Source organism: Chenopodium album, chromosome 23 (genome assembly GCF_948465745.1).
Source record: "Chenopodium album chromosome 23, dcCheAlbu1.1, whole genome shotgun sequence".
Classification (NCBI taxonomy): domain Eukaryota; kingdom Viridiplantae; phylum Streptophyta; class Magnoliopsida; order Caryophyllales; family Amaranthaceae; genus Chenopodium; species Chenopodium album.
Genome location: NC_137856.1, coordinates 13,007,297 through 13,030,570, shown reverse-complemented (window position 1 = coordinate 13,030,570; position 23,274 = coordinate 13,007,297). Strand labels below are relative to the sequence as shown.

The following is a 23,274-nucleotide window of genomic DNA, read 5'->3' as shown; positions in this document are numbered from 1 at the left end:
GCGACTCTTTTGTTCTAGCTTTTTTTCCTTTGGACGCCACCTTGCTTAAGTGTATGATCACAGTGGGGTTTAGGTTTGGGATGCTTGAAATATTCTCTACAGTAAGTCAATTGATATTTACCCTTCAATGGATCAGGAAGATATTGTCAATACATATATACATTACAGGCCTTATCAATTTCACTTAGCTCAATACCCTTCGACAGATCACCCATGTCGATTCCAATCTAATTGGTTTAAGAAATTTCCCTAGCTAGAGTATTCTCCTACAACGGATGCAACTTATTGTTTTCCATTTTTCCTCTTTCCAAAGGACCCTTTAAGAAAATTTGGATCAAATAATGTTTTTACACTACAAGGATTTAGAAATTAGAAGATGGTTGGGGTAAAGATTGTTCTTTGTTATCTAATATGAGGAAAGATATCAATTCAACTCATGAAAATTCAGCAATATGTTGGGTGAATTGGAAGAAAACTGAAGGTCACATTAATCAGGCATTCGAAAAGCCTAATCCACAATTGATTGAAGATAATCGTTTAAGAATAAATACTTCAATTGAAGTAGTGCGATGGCTTACATTTCAAAATTGTGCATTCAGAGGACATGATGAAAGTGCAAAGTCTAAAAATCTAGCTAACTTTCTAGAGATGTTAAAACGCTTAGCATCACATAATAAAGATCTATGTAATGTTGTGATGGACAATGCCCCACAAAATGCAAAATATACCTCTCCTGCAATTCCAAAAGAAATTCTAAAAGTATTTGCAAACAAAGTGCAAAAACAAATCCGTGAGGAAATTGGTGATACAAAGTTTTATATTAGTGTTGACGAATCTTAAGACATATCTAAAAGAGAACAAATGACTATTGTTTTAAGGTTTGTTGACATATGGTTATTTACGAGAGCGGTTTTTTGAGCTAGTACATGTAAAAGATACAACCTCCAAAAGTCTTAAAGAAGAAATTTCTATGGTTTTATCTAACCATGAGTTGAGCAGTCAAAACCTTAGAGGGCAAGTTTATGTATATTTTCTAGCACATCAATTACAATTAGCTTTTATTCTTGCTGCAGCAAGGGAAAGAGTCGTGGTTCATGATTTTTTTAATGATTTAATTTTTATTGTTAACATTGTTGCTCTTCTTTTATCTGTCATGATGGTTACAAGGTATCCAAATAGCTGAATTGAAGAACTGAATTGAGATTGAGGAGGTTGAAACGGGGAAAGGATTGAACCACATTGGCACGTTGTAATATCCTAGGGATACTAGATAGAGCTTACATTATAATTCGATTCATAGTCTATTAAAAATGTACAATGCTACTCGCTCAGTCCTTAAAAAAAATAGCCATTGATCGTCGGGTATTATATTCGCAACGCGGGGATGCGAAATTTGCTCTAAGAAAGTTGGTATCATTTGATTTCGTATTTTTCTTAAACCATATGGAAGATCTTATGGGATACACATATGTGATCAACGGAAAACATAGGTCGTTATCTACCCTTCCCAAAGGTCAAACAAAATTTATAAACACTTAACCACCCTATACTAGTATATGGTAAGTCAAGGGTCGAACCCAAAGAATGGTGGGCTTGTCTATTGCCTATAGTCAAGCTACTCCGAAATCTAATGATAGGGTGTAATCTTTATACTAGGGCAAACACAACTATTAAGCCAGATGAAATCAAATGTATAAGGTGCTAGGGTTTGGGATCCACATGCATTCATAATGAATTCAATCAATTGGGAGGTCAATCAACTAAGTCAAGCAATGTGAGGGAAGATCAACTTTGCAACCAATAGAGCATATCAAGCTATTCTCCTAGAGGTCTAACTAGCCTCAATTACAATAAACTCTAGCTAGGAAACATCACAAGACACCTCAATCGTGTAAATGCAAGCCACAAATCAATTGTCCGTATCAATGCAAACTTGCAATGCAATCTAGTGTGAATAACTAGGGTGATCAAGCCTAAATCAAACACACACATGCACAAAATTGATTAACCAATTTAATCACATCATCAACTCAATCAATTTTCCCAAATTAACTTAAATCCATTAATCATACATGCTTCACCATTACCCTAGCAATCAAAATACTCACAATCCATTAAGAAAATCAATATCAAAGTTAATCTAACCAACGAATTCATATTTATCAATTGAAATCAAACTAAACCAATCAAACTATTAACAAACTTGAACAATCAACAAAACAATTGAAATCAAACAAAAGATTGAATTAAAGTCAAAAGAATTCTTACAAACTTGATCGAAATCAAACCAAATGTAGCAATCTTCAATCATCAATCATCAAACCCAAAGTTTCTCTCTCTAAAAATCTAGAACAAGAGTTTCTCTCTCTAACAAAAAATTCAATCTAAACTAATTCTAATTTTATTCTAATCCTCTCCTCTCTAAAAATAGAAGAAAAGCTATAAATAGTAAAACTAACTAGAGAGAAGTTAGTTAGATCGTCCAAAAGAGACCCCGAAAGGTGCGGGCGCACGAAAAAGGGTACTGAACAGGGCACCCAGGCAGGTGCGGCCGCACCTAGCTGATGCACGGCCGCACCACCCAAGTGCGCGGCCGCACCCTGCACGTGCGCGCCCGCACCTGGTGGCAGCTCACACATCCTTTTCTTTGTCCTAACTTAACCTTGTGCGCTCGTCTTGGTGATGATGATGAACACCAAGGTAGGCAGTCTTGAAATGGACATTTGGTGGGTTCAAGGAAAAGATGATGCCCCCACCGCATACGTGCACTGATCTCTTGACTTGCTCCTTGCGTTCCTTTAATCTTGAAGCTCCAAAAGACGAACACGAGGCATCTAACTTGATGAGAAATGTGAGAGAAAGGCTCGGGAATCTTTGGAAACACAATCATAACTTGAAAACAAACAAATAAAAGGGAAAAAGAACAAATAAACAAAGAAATGCACAAAACAAAGAAACGAACTACGAAAAGCACAAACTAACAAAATAAAGGACAAAACTAAAGAAAACTAGAGAAAATAAGTTATAAAATGATATGATTATCATCCTGAAAGAGGCTAAATGAGTTCTATAAATGACACTCATCAAATTTCCCCAAGCTAAACTTTTTGCTCGTCCTCGAGCAAAACAAAGCAAGAAAAAATAAGGATGAAAAACTTATTTAAAAAGGAAAAAGAAAGACTCAAGATGGGAATGTATACTAAGACTCACTGTCGTAGGAATCACGGTTGTTTTTAGCTACAACAAGCCCTTTAAACCCCAAAGTCGCCTATAAGGACGAGTGAGGTCTTGTTAGGGTGTCCTAAGAGTTTGACCCATGACCCTCATAAAGAAAACACGAGGAAAATCAAAAAGACAAAGTCAAAACAAAGGAAAAGAGAAAAACATAAAATTCTACGAGTTGGACTTTTTCACCATGACTACAATTCAAATGAATGACTAACTTTCTCAAATAAATAGAGGTGAGCACATTTCAAGATATCCAAGGTTGATAAAAGAATAAAACATGCTAAGCATAGAGAAATAAGTATTACACTCCACATTCATCCCGTTCGTTCTTACCGCGTTCTCCCTACTAGCTTCGAACCAACCTCTAGTGAGCATCCCAATGATTCCTCGAAGGAACCGAAAAAAGGAAATTTTTTAGGCTACTCGACATCTTAACTTTTGCATCCCCTCTCCCTATTCCTAAAAATCACATTCCTCTGCTCCGATGAATGACTCAACCACTTAGGTCAAAAGGTCTTTCCCCAAGGTTGTAATGCAAGGGCGAGAAAGGGTGTAGGTAGGCTAAAATTTGAAATTAGTGGTTTTCCTAATCAATGAAGCAAAAGAATGGCCAATTCTTAAGATCACAATCAAGTAATCACCAAACCAAACAAAAATACATACACTTTATACCCCCAAGCTTATTCAAAACCACATTCACAAAAATATACACAAAAGTGAAAATGCTTCTCCCCCAAGCTAAAATGAAGCATTGTCCTCAATGCTTAGAAGGAGAAAAGAATACATCAAAATATTTTTGGAATTTCAATTTTCTTTTTTATTTTTTATTTTTTTATTTTTTTTTTTCAAAATTTTTTCTTTTTATAATTTTTCCTTGCCTTTTATAAACTTGGACGGCTTTTTATTTTATTCACTTGCCATTATTCATAAAATAGTTACAAAAAAAAAACTTGCTTTCATTTAGAACCAAAACCAAACTTAAACACCACAACTCCAAAAGATCACCATTTGCTTCACAAAAACAAAAAATGGAACGAAAAGAAACAAAAGGTTAAAGAATCTAAGTACGTTGCTAGAAAAGAAGGGTAAAGGCTCAAATAGGTTAGCAATAAGGAAAATGTAAACCCAATGAAGAATACTATCCTAGAAATAGAAAAATACTACCCCGAAAATATGCCTTTTCCTCCCTAAACGGTTAGGTTCGGATTCAAGATCTATGAGTCAAGTTTCAAGATTAGGTTTGCAAAAGTCAAGGATCCATGCCGCTCATGCAAGTATAGGTAGAAGGCTTGAAAAACAAAGAACTCAAACAGATGTAGCAAAAACTCACTATTAGCATCAAATCAACCATAGGGAGCAACTACCAACATGCCACAATCAAGTAGAATCCGGTTTCATGATCCTCTTAGTTCTAACCAACTACCTTAGCATGAATTATTTCTTAAATCAACCGACCATTATTTTAAAATGTGCAAACCTCTATTATTTAGGAAGTAAATCATTCAAAAGCAAAAGTCGAGTGATATGAAGTCCAAATCATGAAAAGAGAATAAAAGAAAAGGAAAAGCCTCATAACTACAAACAAAGCAAAAGAAAAATAAAGGAAAGAAAAATAAAAGATCAAGGTGGAAAATCAAAGAAATAGGACCATTTTTGAGTGGTCGCGCTTCCACCATGCATAGGTCGCGCCTTTCCGAGTCTTTTTGGGACAATCTAACAGATTTCCTCTTAGTTAGTTTCTCTTTATATAGACTTTCCTTCTATTTTAGAGAGAGAATCATTAGAAAAGAACTTGGTAGAATTAATTGTAGATTTCATTACAGAATTTGTAGAGAGAGAAACTCTTGATTGATGATTAAAGATTGATGATTCTAAGCAATTTCTACTTTGATTTGAAGCAAGTTTGTAAGGATTTCTTTTACTTTAATGCAATCTTTAGTTCTTGATTTCATTAGTTTTGTTAATTGTTCAAGTTTTATTTATTTTTGATTGATTTTAGTTTGATTAAAAATATGATGATGAATTTGTTGTTTAGCTTAGTTTTGATCTTGATTTCCATGGATTGTGAGTAGTTTACTTGCTAAAGTGATGTTAAAGCATATAAGAGTGATGCATTGAGGGAAATTGATGGAGTTGATGATGTGATTAAATTGGTTGATTGATTATGTGCATGTGTGTTATTGATTAAAGAGTAGCTAACTTTGATAGATGCACTAGATTGCATTTTAGGTTCAAATTGATACGGACCATTGAATTGTGTCCTACATTTGTCGATTGAGTTGGTTTGTGAAGTTCTTAGCTAGAGTCTCTCGTAGTTAACGCTAGTTTGACCTTTAGGAGATTAACCTATCATACTCTTTTGATTGCATGATTGATTTTCCCTCGCATCACTCGACTTAGTCAATTCTATTCCCAATTAGCTATTTCCATTGCAAGTATATGTGGATTCTAAACCCTAGTCCTTGATATACTTGATTTCTACTTGTTATTTTAGTTGTTTAGAGCATACACCCAACCTACCTTTGTTTTCAAAATATATCTTGACTTAGGCAATAGAAATTAACTCTCATTCCTTAGTGGTTCAACCCTCGACTTGCCTTTATACTAGTATATGGGTGTGTTGAGTGATATAAATTTTGTTTTGACCTAGAGACGATTAGTTCAACGACCTAGTCCAATCCCTAGTAAAAAATAGCGCCGTTTTCAGGGAACGGTGTAGATGATTGCTTTTGTTGTTGAGTCTATTTCACCGTATTTGCAAAAATACAAAAAGATTTTTTTTCTTTAGGCTACACTTGTAGCCGTGTTACTAATAGTTTGTTTGGGTTTTGTATGCATCGAGCACGTGGACGTTCCCATGTGCCTTTTGATCCGGAAATCGAGAGGACACTTCCAAGGAGAAGGATTGCTAGTATGTCTTTGAGCACAAGTTCATTAAGTGAAGAAGAAGAAGAAAAAAGCATGGGAGAAAATCCGAGTGTAGCCTTGAAGGAATTGGGAATTCTTGATGCATATAGGTTTGAAAGTGGGATTGCATTGCCAACAACACCGGCGAACGACTTTAAAATAAGACCGGCCATGATCACTTTGATCGAAAGGAGACAATTTAGTGGGGCTAAGAATGAGAGTCCGCTAAACCATCTCGAAGAGTTCGAGAAGTGTTGTAACACTATCAAAGTGAATGGAGTTTCTCAAGAGTTTATCCGGCTCAAGTTGTCCCCTTCTCTCTCATAGATCGAGCCTTGGAATGGTTGGACAAGGAGGTCAAGCCGAATTCTCTTAGAACATGGGATGAAGTTACCAAGGAATTTTTATCTAGATTCTACCCCCAAAAGAAAACGGCGGAGGCAAGGACTTTGATCCAAAGTTTCAAGCAAAAACCTAGTGAGAGCTTGTATGAAGCTTAGGAGGGATATAAGGAGTATCAAAGAGAATGTCCCCATCATGGAATCCAAACCTATCAAATCATTCAAATTTTCTATGGAGTGTTGAGTCCTCAAGGCAAATCGTGTCTTGATGCGGAAGTCGGAGGGCTAATCATGAACAAAATCGAAGAAGAGGTTGTGGACATTATAGAAGATGTGGTGCGCCATTATATGGATTGGCAAGATGGAGAAAGAGAGTCTTTAAACAAGAATGGATCAACGGTTTATTCGGTTGATCACCTTAATGCCATCAACTATCTATCCTCTCAAACTGCAAGCTAGGGAAAAGAGATGACAACAATCAAGGCTAAGCTTGAGAGTGCAACTTTCAATGCACAAGGTCATCCTTCCCACATTAAAGGGAGAGGTACATCTTCTAACTCTACTCCTCCTTATATTTCTAAAAATATGCCCAATGTATGCTTATTTTGTGATGTTTGTGGGTCATATGACCATGATGCTTATAATTATTCAAATGGCTTTGAAAATGTTGATTATGTTTAGAGTAGTGAATGTGAACATGTGAATTTTGTCTCAAACAATAACAATGGTCAACGATTTGATGGACAAAGGAACTTTGGGAATAGAAATTCTCACCAACAAGGAGGATTTGATAACTACAACAATGGTAATTATACGAACCAAGGAAATCAAGGTTTCCGAGGCAACTATAATAGTCAAGGTTATGGTAATCAAAACCAAGGCCAAGGATATGAAAATCAAAGCCAATATCAAGGCTTGGGTGGCCAATACCAAAATTTTGGTAACAATCTAAACCGAGGTATACGTAATTGGAACAATCAAAATAGGGGGAATTTTCAAAACAATCAAAGGGGTCCCCCACCCGGATTTGGTCCAAGACCTCAAGGCAATGGTGACAATTCCTATTCTCAACCCTTATCGTCCAAGTCCAATTTGGAAGAGATAATTGAAAATCAAAGAAAAATCTTGAATACCTACATGGCGGTGAGTGATAAGAAATTTAATGAGATGATGACACATAACAAAATGCTTGAGACACAAATCACTCATCTAGCTAACACCTTGAAAGATTTTGCTAGTCCTTCTTCATTACCTTCTCAAGGAGTTGATGTTTATTCTATCACCACTAGGAGTGGAAAAGTTCTTGAAGAGAGAGTTTCTAGGGATTGTGAGGAGGATGAGAATAAAAGTGATTCAAGTGAGGAAAAAGAGGAAAATGTGTCAAAGAGTGTGAGCAAAGAGGAAAGCCATGAGAAAAAGAAGTGTGTTGAGAGAATGTGAGAGGAAGTGAGAAAACCCGACCTTCCATACCCCTACAAATTTATGAGGAACAAATTGGATGAACAATTTTGGAGGTATCCCACTTACCGAAGCCATGCCCCAGATGCCTAAATATTCCAAATTCCTTAAGGATATCTTGAGTGGCAAGAGAGAGTGCAATGAGATAGATTCGGTAGAGCTTGGTGAGTGTTGTAGTGCTTTTATTCACAACGACTTACCCAAGAAGATGAAAGATCCGGGTAATTTCTCCATTCCTTGCAAAATCAAGAGTAAGTTGTTTGAGACTGCTTTGTGTGACCTAGGTGCTAGTTTTAGCATTATGCCTTACTCGGTCTTTAAGAAGCTTAAACTAGGAGAACTTCTTCCTACCAACTTGAATTTGCAATGGGCCAATAGATCCATTAAGTTTCCAAAGGGAAGAGTTGAGGATGTTCCCCTTAAGATAGGTGCTTTCACAATTCCTGTTGATTTCATTGTGCTTGAAATAGAAGAAGATGACCACATTCCTATTATCCTAGGGAGACCGTTCTTAGCTATTTTGGGAGCCTTGATTGATGTTAAGGGAGGCCGTATCACATTGAGAGTCGGTAATAAGAAGGAGAGCTTTGAGCTAAAACCGATGCATGAATCCTTATCACTTATGAAAGGAATCAAGAGTGATAATTCCTTTCGTTCATTTGATAATGTGTATGTGATTGATTCTTCATCTAACAATGTACATGAGATTTTTGATGATGTTCTTGTGAGTTTTGATTGCATGAAAATTAGTGAAGAGCAGAAGGAGCTTTCAAAGGCTAATGACGAAGAGGTAATTGACATTCCGCGTTGGTTTGAGCTTTGTCCTCAAGAGGAGGGTGATTCCATGGAAGTGGATGGTGTGAAAACATCTACAAAAAGGAACAAGGCTAAGAAGAGGCCAAGAGCTTCTAGAAAGAAGAGAATGAGATTGAAGTTGAAAAACGAGAAGGTTGTTTTTGAGATTCAAGCAAGTGAGGTTTCATCAAGCAACAATGAGAGGTTGCTCGCGAATAAAGAAGAATTTGTGCCTTCCACCACTTTGAAGAAGGTGGTGTCCTTTGACCCTCCATGATTTGGAGGAAGGGTCGAGCTCAGGACCATAAGCAAGCGCTTCCCGGGAGGCAACCTGGAGATTTCTAACTTTTTCCTTTGATTTTTTTTCCTTAATTTTCTTTCTTTTATTTTCTTTTCTTTCACTTGTTTTTCTTTTGGATTTATAGGTTGAATTATTGGATTTGGATAAATTCAAGTTGAGCATGAGCAATGGAAAGGTGTTTCGCGGTGTTTGATGTGCTTATAATCAATTTTATCGAATTTTGAGGTAAAAGGGTAAGAAATGTTAGTGAGTGTAGGGAATATTTCAAGCACTATAACCCCAAGCTTGAACCCCACTGTGATCATACACTTAAGTATGGTGGCGTTCCAAAGGGAAGAAAAAGAGAGCAAAAGAGTCGCCAACAAGTTTTAGGAACTTGTAAACCCAAAAACGATCCAAAGGACCGCCAACTCCATAAGGTCTTGAACCAAACAGGGTTCGGGGATGAGGGTACGAATCCAATCTACAAAAGATAGGACCCGCCCTATAAAATAGGCCTCTACTTTGTTCTGCTCGTATTCATGTGCGCTTTTCAAATAACATACAAACATTATGTTAAACCTAACCTGTTTATCTATGTTGGTTGAATATTAATGCACAAATAAATCTATTATTGGCGATCACTTGAATTAAAATCACATTAGCCCAAACCAAATTATTAATTATCTTATTAAGCGTGATTTCAAGTACAAATTCCCTTTAACATGCATAAAAGGTGTGATCAAGCAATAACAATAATATATAATATCAAGCAACATAATAATTATAACGATATAATCATAATATAACCATAATCATAATAATTAAAGTCATGTTAATAATAAAGCTTAAAAATTATAGCAAGATCCTTGGCATGATACTAACAAGATTAATAACAAATCCTAGCATGTCACTAAGCAATAAAGATCAAAGCTTTAAGCCTAACACGGTACTAACATGCTAACATGATATTAGAAAAGAGTAAAAAGAAACCCTAAACATGATTCTAGAAAGCAATAATAACATCCTAACATGATACTAGGAAACATTAAAAACATCCTAACATGATACTAGGAATTAAACAATAGTAAACATGCTTTCTACATTGTGAAAATAATAGGGAGTAAGCTAATCTACTTACTTTGAAGCCTCGTACCTCTTTCTAATAACAAAATACACAAGTTAGTAAACTTCAAAAATAATAAAGAACAATTAAAGAATTAAATTGAAATCAAATTAAATAAAGTTTTGACTAGATTTGGACCAAACTCTCAGAAAATATCAACCTTGCACGTCTAGGGCAAACACAACTTCGAACTTGGCTAGATGATTCTAAGTCTTGCGAATGCGGAATGTTGTTTGTAAAAAGGTTGGTTTAGAAAGAGAGAGAGAAATCAAGTAAGCCTTGATGAGAGTTGATGATTAAAAACGGAGGTTGAGGACCCTATTTATAAGGAAATAGTTCGGAAAAGTATGGAATTTGATAAGGAATAAAACTACACGCTGTCGCCAGGAATTCACTCTGTCGCGATGCGACAGGGTCTGTCGCCTGGCGACAGTCTGACTTAGACGCGCTTTTCCACGCGGAATCCGATCTTCAATCAACTTGATCTACGGAATCCGTACAGAAGATAAAAACGTGTTTTTTTAAAGATAATAATAATAATAATAATGATAATAAAATAATAATATTTTATTCCAAATAAAAGTCCACTTTAAAATAAATAATTATTAAATATAATAATATTAGAACTAAAAGGAACCTTCTAGAAAGTTAAAATTAATCCTAATAATTTTAGGAATAATAATTAACATTGGGCCCTCCTCTAGATCATTGGGCCGCATGTAAATAATTAACCGGGCCCAGTTTAGTATTTTGGCCATAACTTCCTCAATATTTATCGGAATTGGGCTTATAATATATCGTTGGAAAGGTCTCTTCGAGCCCCATCCAACTACACCATTATTGGACCTTAATTATGGACCAAACTAAACTGGTTTGGCTATTGGAAAATAAATTGAGTTATTTTTGAAAATAGAGAGAAGAGAATTTTAAATAAAACTAAACTGCAACACTTGACTTTTCCACACTTTCACCTCATTCGATTATGATTCGACGTGAAAGGCAATCATCACTGGGTTTGGTTTTGGGGAGACACAAATGGGTGTCTACAGTGAGGTAAGATAGAAAAATATGTGCTTGAAATGTAAAGAAAATTTGCACTTAGTAGGTCCATTGTGGTGCTATCATTATTTTGGGATGTTAACTTGATTTAAAACTGCCACTTTTGGTGGGTTCATAGCCCCGAGGTGATGATTATCGAAGATGCCCTCGCATAAACGCACCAAGGAGCAAAAGCCATAGGGAGCATAGGTCACGCGGGCACGCCTAGCCCGTGCGCGACGGTCGGCCGCGCTGCTAGGCCGCGCACCCCAGCCGTGCCTCTATTTCTTCTTTCTTCTTCTTTCTTTTCCCCCATTTCCTCATTTCCCCTCATTTCTTACGAGCATACCCTTCACCGTCACCTCAAACCGCACCAAAATCCTTACTCCCTTTCATCAAATTTCACTCAAAATCCTCCAATTTTCCATCAAAATTCATCAACCCTCTTATTATTCTTTAATTTTAACAAATTAATACTACATTTCACCCATAACAACCACCATTTTTCTCTCCTGCATTGTTGAAGTTTATTTGGGGCTTTTTGTGTGGGTGGCAATTGGTGGCTAAAACTTGCTCTAACTTGCTCCTTGTATGGTATAATCATCTTCTCTTACTCTTAATTGCTTTATTATACCATATAATGGCATGTTTTAGGTAGTTCATGGTAGTGAATAGTAGTAGTATGTATTTTGGTGATTTAGATGATTGAAATTGGATTTTGGTTGGTTATTTTTATTGTTTGATGATTGATTATTGCTTACATTGTGTTGTTTTCTGATTGTGTAGCTATTTTGTGCAAGTTTGTTGTAATTTGGTGAAATTGAATGTTGGTAGTAAGGTTGCTTGATCATTGGTTTGGTGGATATTGTTGATGATTGCATTGTGTTGTTTATTGATTTTGGGAAGCAATTGTTGTTTGGTATTGGAAGTGTGGTGATTGCAAAGGTTTGTGCATTAATTAAGAAGTGTGTTTTTGGAAGCTAGATTGCTTGTTAGTTCTTTTGTGGTGATCGTGGTTGTTTGTGTTCGAATTTTAAGTTGATTTCCTCAAAAAGCTAGCCATGTATAAAACCATCAAGAACCTCTGAAAGAAACGAAAATTCAACATCACCATAGATGATGCCGCTCCTACCCCCTCTACCTCTCAATCTAACCAACTCACTCCTCTTCCTAAAACAAAAATCATCGACCCCATTCAAAAGACAAGATTCGCCAAGCTATGAAAAACCCGATCCCTCAAACCCACTCGCCATTACTTTCGTTCGTATATGTTAAAGATGGGTATAGATGAGGATTTAAGGGGGTTACTTGCCAACCTCCGCATGGGAACATTCATAAGCCGTAGCTTCCGAACATATGAAGAGCCCAACTTTGAATTTCTAGCTATGGTTGATCTTGTGGCCGTTGATGGTGGTCACTATTGGGTTCGGTTTCAACTTTTCAACCATCATTTTGATTATTCTTTGGAAGAGTTTAATGCGGCTCTAGATTTTGATCCTAACTCGGAAATTTTAGACCACGAGATCTTTTTCAACGATGAATATAATCAAAGTTCTTGGTGGAATGCCATCTCGAGGGAAAACAACTTTAGGACTCGGTATGCCACAATTAGCAAGGTCTACCAACCATGTCTACTGGTTCTCCATCGACTCTTGGGATATTCGGTAATCCCAAAACAAGAATTAGGGAAGATGAGTCAATTAGAGCTCCGGATACTTTGGTTGGCTACTAGGGAAGAATACCGAGGGCAATTGAACTTGGGGTACATTTTTGCTCGATATTGCCAAGGATTAAAAGATAGGAAATCCAGGGAGATTCCATGTGGTGGTATGGTCACAAGACTTGCGACCAACCTTGGGCTTACTCGATATTTTCCTTTTTGTACTCCGGTGGGGGATGCCGATTCCGTCTACCTCGACTTCAAACAACTAAAATAAATTCAATTTTTGGCAAAGCATGACGATGATGATGTGCTTGTGTGGCATAGGGAAAACAAGCATTGGTGCTATCTCCCTAACCCTTCCTTGAATTCTCTCCACCGGGAGAATGTGCCCAACATATGATTTGTCTCCATGAGTCATCGCCACACCTACCTTGATGATGATGAAGCGATGGGAGAAGAAGAAAAGGCGCCACAACAACAACAACGATTTCAACAACAACAACAATTTCAACAACAACAACAAGAACCACAACAGCATCAACAAGATCAACAACACCAATATGCTAACTGTAACACCCCAATAATTCTCCCTTTTTTAAACCACTTAATTTAAATAAAATAGTGGAGAACCATTGACGTGCTACCGCCACGTGTTAAAACGTTAAGGCTTTATCAAAGTATCGCAGCGGAAAACCAAACATAAGTCTTTAAAATAACATAGTTTAGAAAACAAATAAGTCAAAGCTTACAAATTGGAACCATGAAGGCCCTTACTAAAAACCAAACCAATAATAAAAATCCCAAAAAACAAATGAAATTGCAAATCATAAATAAGTTCAACACAAGAATCGAATGCTCTCAATCACACACATCCCTTGACAATGTGTATGTCAAATCCCCGAACTTCACATCATCAAGCTAACATGTGTGATTTTGCTCCGCAATAATACAAGTGTAATAATTGGATCATCATAGGGTCATTGAAAGACGAAGGCCATGACCAAAGAAAGACACACACAAAAGCACGCAATCAGCAAGGCTAAGTACATACAAGCTACAACATACAAAACCTAGCATGCTCAATTAACAAAAATAAATAAGCATACAACACGAATTCATTAATCAAGACTCCACACTTAGAAAATTCAATTGACTCAACATACTTACTAATTAATTCCAAACACTTGACTCTATATTTAATTTAATTTATTTAGTTTAATTTGGAGTAAGCAATAGACGAGGTTGTCCAATCCACCAAATCATTTTGGTCCCAAATGACCATTTAAAATAAAAGTTTTGCGCGATGCAAGAATTGGTGCGACTCCATTCTCACAAAGTTAGTCTAGGATCCCATCTAAGTTTCATTATAAAATAAAACGTAAATACCAGAAGAAAAGAGGACATGTTGATCAAACAAGCCACGGGCTACCACCGTGTACCCCAACCCATAATTGTCAAAACTCTAGAAGTGCACGCTTTCTAGAGTTTTATTGCTTATCCATGTTTCAATTTACGTGGTTACAATTTTAATTAATAGCCGACTCATTCAAGAAGACCATACATAACAATCATACATCAATTCACTTTTAATCTTATTTAGGACAATGGTGATCACATCACAAGTTAACCTTTAATTCCATTAAACTTCCAAATTATTCAAAATTGTTGAACATGGTCAACCCACCTAGCCATTTCGGCTTAATAATCCACCTTTACTCAACATACTAACAAGTCATGATTGAGTAATAAATAAATAAATAACCTGGTGGAATAATTAATAAATTCATTCCACTTAAACCATTCAATTCCAATCATTTAATAATCCAAACATGGTTAATAAACCAATCCAATAAAAATATGCTTGTATCGACATTCCATACAAACAATTAATCCAACATAATTCAACGTGCTTGTATCCATAATTCCATATAAACATAATTAATTCACCAAAACATGTCTCATGAACATAAGAACATGAATTAATTAAATGTATAACCAAACAATTTCCATCTAAGAAATCTCTAAACATGAAACTAAGTTTATTCCTTTTGATACCTAAACATGATACTACTTGCAACGAATTAGACATGTACGTACCTCGTGTAAACAATCCTTTGTGCCACTTTTAATTACTTAAAAGTCTCCTAGAGAAAATTCATCTCCTAGAAAACAACCAATAATCACAAATTAATACCCAAACTAATTTCCAGCCATATAACTTTACTTAAAACTCCTTAAAACTTCATTAAAAACATGTTTTTATACTTAATTAATCATTAGAAATTCAATAGGAACAGAAGCCCCAAATTGATTAGTCATATGACGTGGGGAAAACTAGGTCGTTGGACTAATCCTCCCCAAGCCAAACAAAATTTGTAAACACTCAATAAACCTAAATACAAGCATAGAGGTAAGTCAAGGGTCGAACCCAAAGGAACGGTAATGTCTAAGTGCTTTCAATTATGTGCCTAAGCTAGGTCGAAGACGAAGGGTAAAAGGTGACACTAACAACTACTAAGACGAAGAAACCAAACAAATAAAGAGCTAGGGATTAGGATCCGCAAATAATAGCAATGAACATAGCAAATTGGAATAGGAAAGTCGACTAAGTCAAGAAATGTGAGGGAAAATCAATCATGCAACCAAAAGAGCTTATCAAGCTATTCTCCTAGATGTCTAACTAGCGTCAACTACGATAAACTCTAGCTAGGAAACATCACAAGACACCTCAATCGTGTAAATGCAAGCCACAAATAAATGGTCCGTATCAATGTGAACTTACAATGCAATCTAGTGAAACAACCAAAGTTCACTACTCTGTAATTAATCACACACATGCACATGATCAATCAACCAATTTAATCACATCATCAACTCCATCAATTATCCCCAATTTACATCAATCCATTGCATCATATAAGCTTCACCAAATCCCTAACCAAAGAACTACTCTAACAACATCATCAAATCAACCAACAACTAAAGAAATCAACAATCAACAATCTAAGAAGAACAATTACACTAATCAAATATCAATCATCAAAATCCAATCAAAATCAAACAATCCAAACATGAATACTAAACAAAACAATAAATGAGATAGAGTTTAGAAATGCTCATTGATAATAGAGAAGATCTCCAATACAATTGTCACCATTGAATCTTCAATCTCTCAATCACCATAGAAATTCCTCACTTTCTGATGGGAAAGAGAACGGTAGGTCGTTGGGCTACCACCCCACCCAATCAAACAAAATTTGTAACTTAACAAACCCCTATAAAGTGTAGTGGTAAGTCAAGGTCGAACCCAAAGGAATGGAGGTCGAATGCACGATGCCTAAGTTAAGCTATTCCGAAATCTAGTAGGGGTTTATGGTAGAAACTAGAGCTAAGCTAGGCAATGCAAAAGGCTAGTACTAATTGAATGCTAAGGCACTAGGGAAATGGATCCACATGCATCAACAATGAAGTTCAATCAACTTGGGGAATTAACCAATCAAGTCAAGCAATGTGAGGGAAAACCGAAATTGCAACCAAGAGAGTACACCAAGCTATTCTCCTAGAGGTCTAATTAGCGTCAACTACATCAAACACTAGCTAGGAAACATCACAAGATATCTCAATCGAGTAAATGTAAGCCACAAATCAATGGTCCGTATCAATGTGAACTCACAATGCAATCTAGTGTGAATAACAAGGGTGATCAAGCCTAATCAAGCACACACATGCACAAAATCAATCAACCAATTTAATCACATTATCAACTCAATCAATTTCCCCCAAATTAATCTCAATTCATCATTAATACATGCTTCACCACTACCCTAGCAAATAAACTACTCACAATCCATGAATAACATCAAAATCAAAGCTAAACTAATCATCATTCCCAAATTCATCAATTGAAATCAAATTGAAACCAACAACTTCAATCAAAATCAATCAAACCATCAATTAACCAAATCAAACAACAATACTAATGAAATCAAACATTAAATTGCATTAAAGAGTAAAGAATCCTTACAAACTTGATGGAAACCAAATCAAATGTAGCAATCTTCAATCATCAATCATCAAACCCACATTTTCTCTCTCTAAAAATGCTAAGAACTAGTGTTTTTCTCTCTCTAAAATCTAATCTAATCTAATTCTAACTAATGAAGATCTAATCTCTCCTCTAAAAAAGGAAGGAAATAACTATATATACAAAGGGGAAGTTAGGATTGACGTCCAAAAATAAACCTACGCCGGTGCGGGCGCTTGGAGGAGAGAGAGAAGTGCGCACGGGACACACCCAGAAAGGTGTGCCCGCACACACCTCATGTGCGGACGCACACGACAAATGTGCGGCCGCACACTCCCCATGTGCGCCCGCACATAACTGGCAGCCCCCCTTTCTTCTCTTCGTCCTAGCTCATGTGGTGCACACATCCTAGATGATGGTGATGGAGGACAAGGTAGGCAGAAACTTTCTTGAATTTCTTGAAGGATATAAGCCATGAGAAAGGCATATACAAGGCCTTGAAGCATGCTCCTTGGATCCCCCTTTGACTTGAAACTTCTTGCACAAGCTTTAGGCATGAAAATCAATGAAAGACCATGGAGAGGAAGCTCTGGATTTCTTGGACAATCAATCAAAACCTACAAACAAAGGAGAAAAAGCAAATAAAAGGGAAAAATAACAAGTAAACTAGAAAATGCACAAAATAGAGAAACTAACCATGAAAAGCATAAAATGAAGAAAACAAGAATAAAACTAAGGAAAACTAAAGAAAAGAGAGATAAAATGAAATAGAAATCATCCAAAAAGGGACCAAATGAGTGCCATAAATGTCACTCATCAAATTCCCCCAAGCTAAACTTTTGCTCGTCCTCGAGCAAAACAAAGCAAGAAAGATTAAGGATGAAAATTTTATTGAAAACGAAAAAGAAAGACTCAAGATAAGAATATACACTAAAACTCACTGTCGTAGGAATCACGGTTGTTTTTAGCTACAACAAGCCCTTTAAACCCCAAAGTCGCCTATGAGGACGAGTGAGGTCTCGTAAGGGTATCCTAAGAGTTTGACCCATAACTCTCCACCAAACATCAATGAGGCAAACCATAAAAAGAAAGCAAAATAAAATGAAAGCAAACCTTTGCGAAATGAACTAACATAAAGACTATAATGCAAATGAATGACAATCTTTCTCAAGTAGTTAAGGTATGCACGTTTCAAGATATCCAAGGTTGATTGAAACATAGGGTATGCTAGGCATAGGAACTAGTCATCACAATCCACGTTCATCCCAAACAATCTTACCACGTTCTCCCCACTAGTCTCAAATCTCCCCTTAGTGAGTGTCCCAATGATTCCTCGAAGGAACCGGAAAAGGAATTATTTTTAGGCTTCTCGACAATCTTGACTATGCATCCCCTTTCCTTAGGCAATGACCCATGATGCCCTCCCCCGAATAGTGACTCAACTATCTAGGTCGAAAGGTCTTTCCCCAAGGTTGTAACGTAAGGCAATAGGGTGAAGGTAGGCTAAAATTTAAAATTTGGTGGTTTTCCTAATAGTGAAGCAAAGATTGCACATTTCTTTACACCAAAACTAAGTTATCACCAAACAAAAACAACACCCCCAAGCTTACTTGAAGCTATACTCACAAAACTATATACAAAAAGCTTACACGCTTCTCCCCCAAGCTAAAATGAAGCATTGTCCTCAATGCTTAGAAGGAGTAAAGAATACATCAAAATATTTTTGAATTTTTTCCCTTTTTCAATTTTTTGGTTTTTATTTTTATACGAATTTGCAATGTCCTTGCCTTTTACTTAATTCGGATGGCTTTTTCTATATGCAACTTATTAGTCCATACCTTTTATGAAGTAGGACGGCTTTTTCTCAAATATTTGCCATTATTCACAAAGAAAATCTTATCACAAACTTGCATTCATAAAAACCAAAACTCCAACTCATCCACCACAAACTCCATCTCAAATGATCATTATGCTTCACAAAAACCAAGAAAAGTAGAAAATGAAACAAAAGATCAAATAACTAAAGATGTGGCTTGAAAAGAAGGGATAAGGCTTAAATGGTTGCAAAAAGGCAAATGTAAACCCAAAAAAAAAGAAAATAACAAAATATAACAAAAATGAAAAATACCACCCCGAAAAATGTGCTTTTGTCCTTCCTAGATAGTTCGGTCTCGGGTTTGAGAATCATACATCAAGCTTTATTAGATAAGGTTTGCATAGTCAAGGATCCACGCCGCTCATACAAAGAGTGTTGAAGGCTAGAAAAACAAGTAACCTCACAAGGATGTAGCAAAAACTCACTAATGGTGTCAAATTGACTATAGGGAGCAACTACCAAGCATGCCACAAACAAGTAGAATCCGGCTTCATGATCCTCCTAGTTCAAACCAACTACCCTAGCATACACCTATCCTAGAGTCAACCGAATATAGTCTCAAACCGTGCATTCCCTTACAACCTAGGAAGAAAATCATGCAAAAAAAAACCAAAGTCCAATGTACCAAGTCCAATTCAAAAGAAAAGTGAAAAATAAGGCCTCAAAATCATACTACAAAGAAAAATGAAAGAAAATAAAAGAAAGGGAAAATAAAAGAAAATAAAAGCAAAGTAATGGAACATAGAAAAGGAAAATAGGAGAAATAATATGAAATGGACTAGAAGGCAAGTTAAACACATAAGAATCCCAATCGACAAACAAGTGATCGATCGACATCATCGTCATCGATCCCAAACACATTACGTGTTAACAAGCATCCATCCTCGAACCATTCAACTTCCCCTAAACTAATCCTATTCTATGTAACCAAGAAAAATAAAGAGCAAAATAAGAAAGATCTCACCGGCTCCAAGCTTAGCAAAAATTAACGAAGCAAGTAGAAACCACCTCGTTGCATTCCATATCTAAAAGCTTCTTCAAGAAACCAAGTGAGAAAAAGAAATTTAAAAGAAACTATAAACAAAGAAGATGGTTAGTAACTTCAAAATAAAGGAAAGAAAACAACAAATAAAAGAAAACTAAACTAGGCAAAAAGGGGATTTGAAGGATTTTTGATGGTGAATGAGGGTATGGAGCGGGGATGCGCACAAGTGAGGAGGGTTTGAGAGGGAGTACGTGAGGTAGGAGATGAGGTATGAGGGAATGAATGAAAGAAGAAGGAAGAAGGAATAAAAGGGCACGGAGCAGGGATGTGCGGCCGCACAAGGCTGGTGTGCGCCCGCACACGCAGCATGTGCGCCCGCACTATGTGCGTGTGCGGCCGCACACTGCCTGGCTTCTCCCTTTCTTTGTTTTTTCTTTCCTTTGATACTTACTGCCTATTTGGGTGCGCACATGAATCATGATGGTGATGAGGAACACCATAGGCAGTAGCTAAAAACACTTTTAAAGAGCCCAAAGATAAAGATTCATGTGCTCACCACAAGAATTCACTAAGTATCAACTTTCTCCAACCTTGAAAACATGAATTTCCTATTTTACCTCTCTAAAATTCTTACCCCTTTTACCTCAAATTTCGATCGGAATCGAAAACATTCATGATAAGTGCCGCAAACACCTTCCATTCACCATGCATTCTCGAAGAAATCCAATCCCGCAAAATTCATCCTAAAAATCCAAACAAGTAGAAAAGTGAAAGAAAAGAAAATGTAATAAAAGAAACAAAAAAAAAGAAAACTCAAAAATCAAAAAGGAGAGTTAGAATCTCTGGGTTGCCTCCCGGGAAGCGCTTGCTTAAGGTCCTAAGCTCGACCCTTCCTCCAAATCATGGAGGGTCAAAGAACACCACCTTCTTCAAGGTAGTAGAAAGAGCAAATTCCTCTTCAACTTCTAGCAACTTCTCGTTGTTGCTTGATGAGCTTTCATACAAAGACCTTTCAAATGCAAGATTTTCTTTCCTCAACTTCTTTCTCTTTCTCTTTCTCTTAGAAGCTCGTGCTCTTTTCTTTGCCTTGTTTTTCTTTGTAAATGGTCCTTTACCATCTAAAGTCATAGAAACATCACCTTCATCTTGAGGATGGAGTTCAAACCAATGAGGAATATCAACTTCCTCCTCGTCCATAAGCTTGGGAATCATCACTTTATCTTCACTAACCTTCTTGCAATCACAACTCAAAAGCACATCATCATAATTCTCAAGAAAATCGTTATGTGAAGAATCAATAGTGCATACATCATCAATAGGGCGAGGGGAATTAACACACATAATTCCTTTTACAAGGGACAAAGACTCATGTGTTGGTTTCAAATCAAAACTTTCCTCATTCTTACCAATTCTCAAGGTAATACGACCTCTCTTAACATCTATCAAGGCTCCCGAGGTGGCTAAGAAAGGTCTTCCTAAGATGATAGGGATATGGTCATCTTCCGCAATCTCAAGCACAATAAAATCAACGGGAATGGTGAACTCTCCTATCTTGAGAGGAACATCCTCAACTCTCCCCTTAGGAAACTTAATAGACCGATCGGCCAATTGAAGGGTCATATTGGATGGTAGGAGTTCACCTAGCTTAAGTTTCTTAAAAACGGAATAAGGCATGATACTAACACTAGCACCAAGAACACAAAGAGCATTTTGGAACAATTTTCCTTTGATTTTGCAAGGTACGGAGAAATTTCTGGGATCCTTCAACTTTTGGGGTAGGTCATTTTGAATAAAGGCACTAAAGCACTCCCCTAGATTCACCGGTCCCACCAAATTGCAATCTCTCTTACCGCTCAAAATTTCCTTAAGAAACTTAGCATAGTTTGGCATTTGTTCTACAACATCAGTAAAGGGAAGAGTAAGATGAAGTTGCTTAAGCATGTCGATGAATTTCCCAAATTGCTCATCCAATTTATGCCTATTGTGCTTTTGGGGGTAAGGAAGTCTAGGTTTGTAAACCTCATCTTGCTTCCGCTCTTTCTCCTTAGGCTTATCATTGGAATCCTCACTCATCTTGCTAGGCTCTTCATTCTTATTCTCTTCACTCGAATCATTCTCCTTTTCACTCTCCTTACTCTTCCTAGGAGCACTCGCTTTAAGGACCTTACCACTCCTAGTGGTCATAGCACACATCGGTTCCCTAGAATCAACTTCTTGTGAGGGTAAAGGAGATGGACTAGCACAATCTTTCAAAGGGTTGGCTAGTTGAATAATTTGGTTCTCAAGCATCTTTCCATGAGTAAATAGGACCTCAAACATTTTATTACAAGACAATGTGAATTCATTCAACATCCTAGATTGATCCATCATGAAATTTTCTAGCCTATTCAATTGGGATTGTTGAGTAAAGAAATCATCACCTTGGCTTTGAGTCTTTGGAGTAATTTGGGGTGGGGTATCTCTTTGAACATCATTTTGAAAATTTCCCCTACCTTGATTACTCCAATTACCCTTACCATGATTTTGGCCGGAATTTTGATTATGGTTACCATAACCTTGGTTATGATCCCCATATTCTTGGCCATAGCTTTGATCATTACAACAAAAGTTGTTATGGTTACCACAAAATTCTTGGGTCACACGGTTACCATTACCACTCTTTTGGTTGTAATTATCATAGCTCCCATTATTGTGATAATTCCTATTCCCAACTATCTTTTGAGCATTAAATCTAGGTCCAAAATCATTATTATCATCACAATTCACATGCACATTCTCATATCCATCATATCTATCACAAGGAACATTGGAGCAATTAGAAGCATCATGATCATTCTTTCCACACATATCACAAACCAAGCATTCTCTAATCATGCAACAAGAAGCAAAAAGAGGGTTAGAGTAAGAAGATGTACCTCTCCCCTTAAATTGGGAGGGAAGACTAGAAGCTTGTGAAGGACTCTCGAGCTTGTTCTTGAGAGAATTCACCTCCTTTCCTAACTCCGAGACCATTGTGGACAATTCCTTGATGACATAAGATTGATCGGTTGAGCAACTTGTGCTTGTCGATTCCCTCTCTACATCATGCCAATCCATGTAATTCCTTACCACATCATCTATAACATCCACAACCTCTTCTTCCGTCTTGTTCATAATCGGCCCTCCGGCTCCGGCATCTAGGCTCGATCTACCTTGAAAGCTCAAACCACTATAGAAGATTTGGATCACTTGGTATGTTGGAATTCCGTGATGAGGACATTCCCTTTGGTAGTCCTTGTACCTCTCCCATGCTTCATAGAGATTCTCTCTAGGCAATTGCTTAAAACTTTGGATTCAGGCTCTAGCCTCCGCCGTCTTCTTTGGTGGGTAGAAACGGGACAAGAAAGCTTTTGTGACATCATCCCATGTCTTCAAGGAATTGGGCTTCACTTCTTTGTCTAGCCATTCCAAAGATCTTCCTATGAGAGAGAAAGGGAAAAACTTAAGGCGTATAAACTCTTGAGAAACTCCATTGACATTGATAGTATTGCAATATTTTTCAAACTCCTTAAGA

At 36.8% G+C, this 23,274-nt stretch overlaps 1 protein-coding gene and 2 non-coding genes across 3 annotated transcripts; 2 read left to right on the top strand and 1 right to left on the bottom strand.

The window, feature by feature from the left end:
* The first annotated feature begins 411 nt into the window (after positions 1-411).
* Positions 412-840, top strand: LOC145607052 (uncharacterized). Its single transcript, XM_081662831.1, has one exon. The coding sequence runs from the start codon at positions 412-414 to the stop codon at positions 838-840; it is 429 nt and encodes a 142-aa protein (XP_081518957.1).
* A 5,733-nt stretch (positions 841-6,573) lies between these two features.
* LOC145609806 (small nucleolar RNA R71) lies at positions 6,574-6,679 on the bottom strand. The gene has a single exon (XR_014106097.1). It is a non-coding gene; the product is annotated as a small nucleolar RNA R71 (small nucleolar RNA).
* A 16,283-nt stretch (positions 6,680-22,962) lies between these two features.
* Positions 22,963-23,068, top strand: LOC145609808 (small nucleolar RNA R71). The gene has a single exon (XR_014106098.1). It is a non-coding gene; the product is annotated as a small nucleolar RNA R71 (small nucleolar RNA).
* The last annotated feature ends 206 nt before the right edge of the window (positions 23,069-23,274 follow it).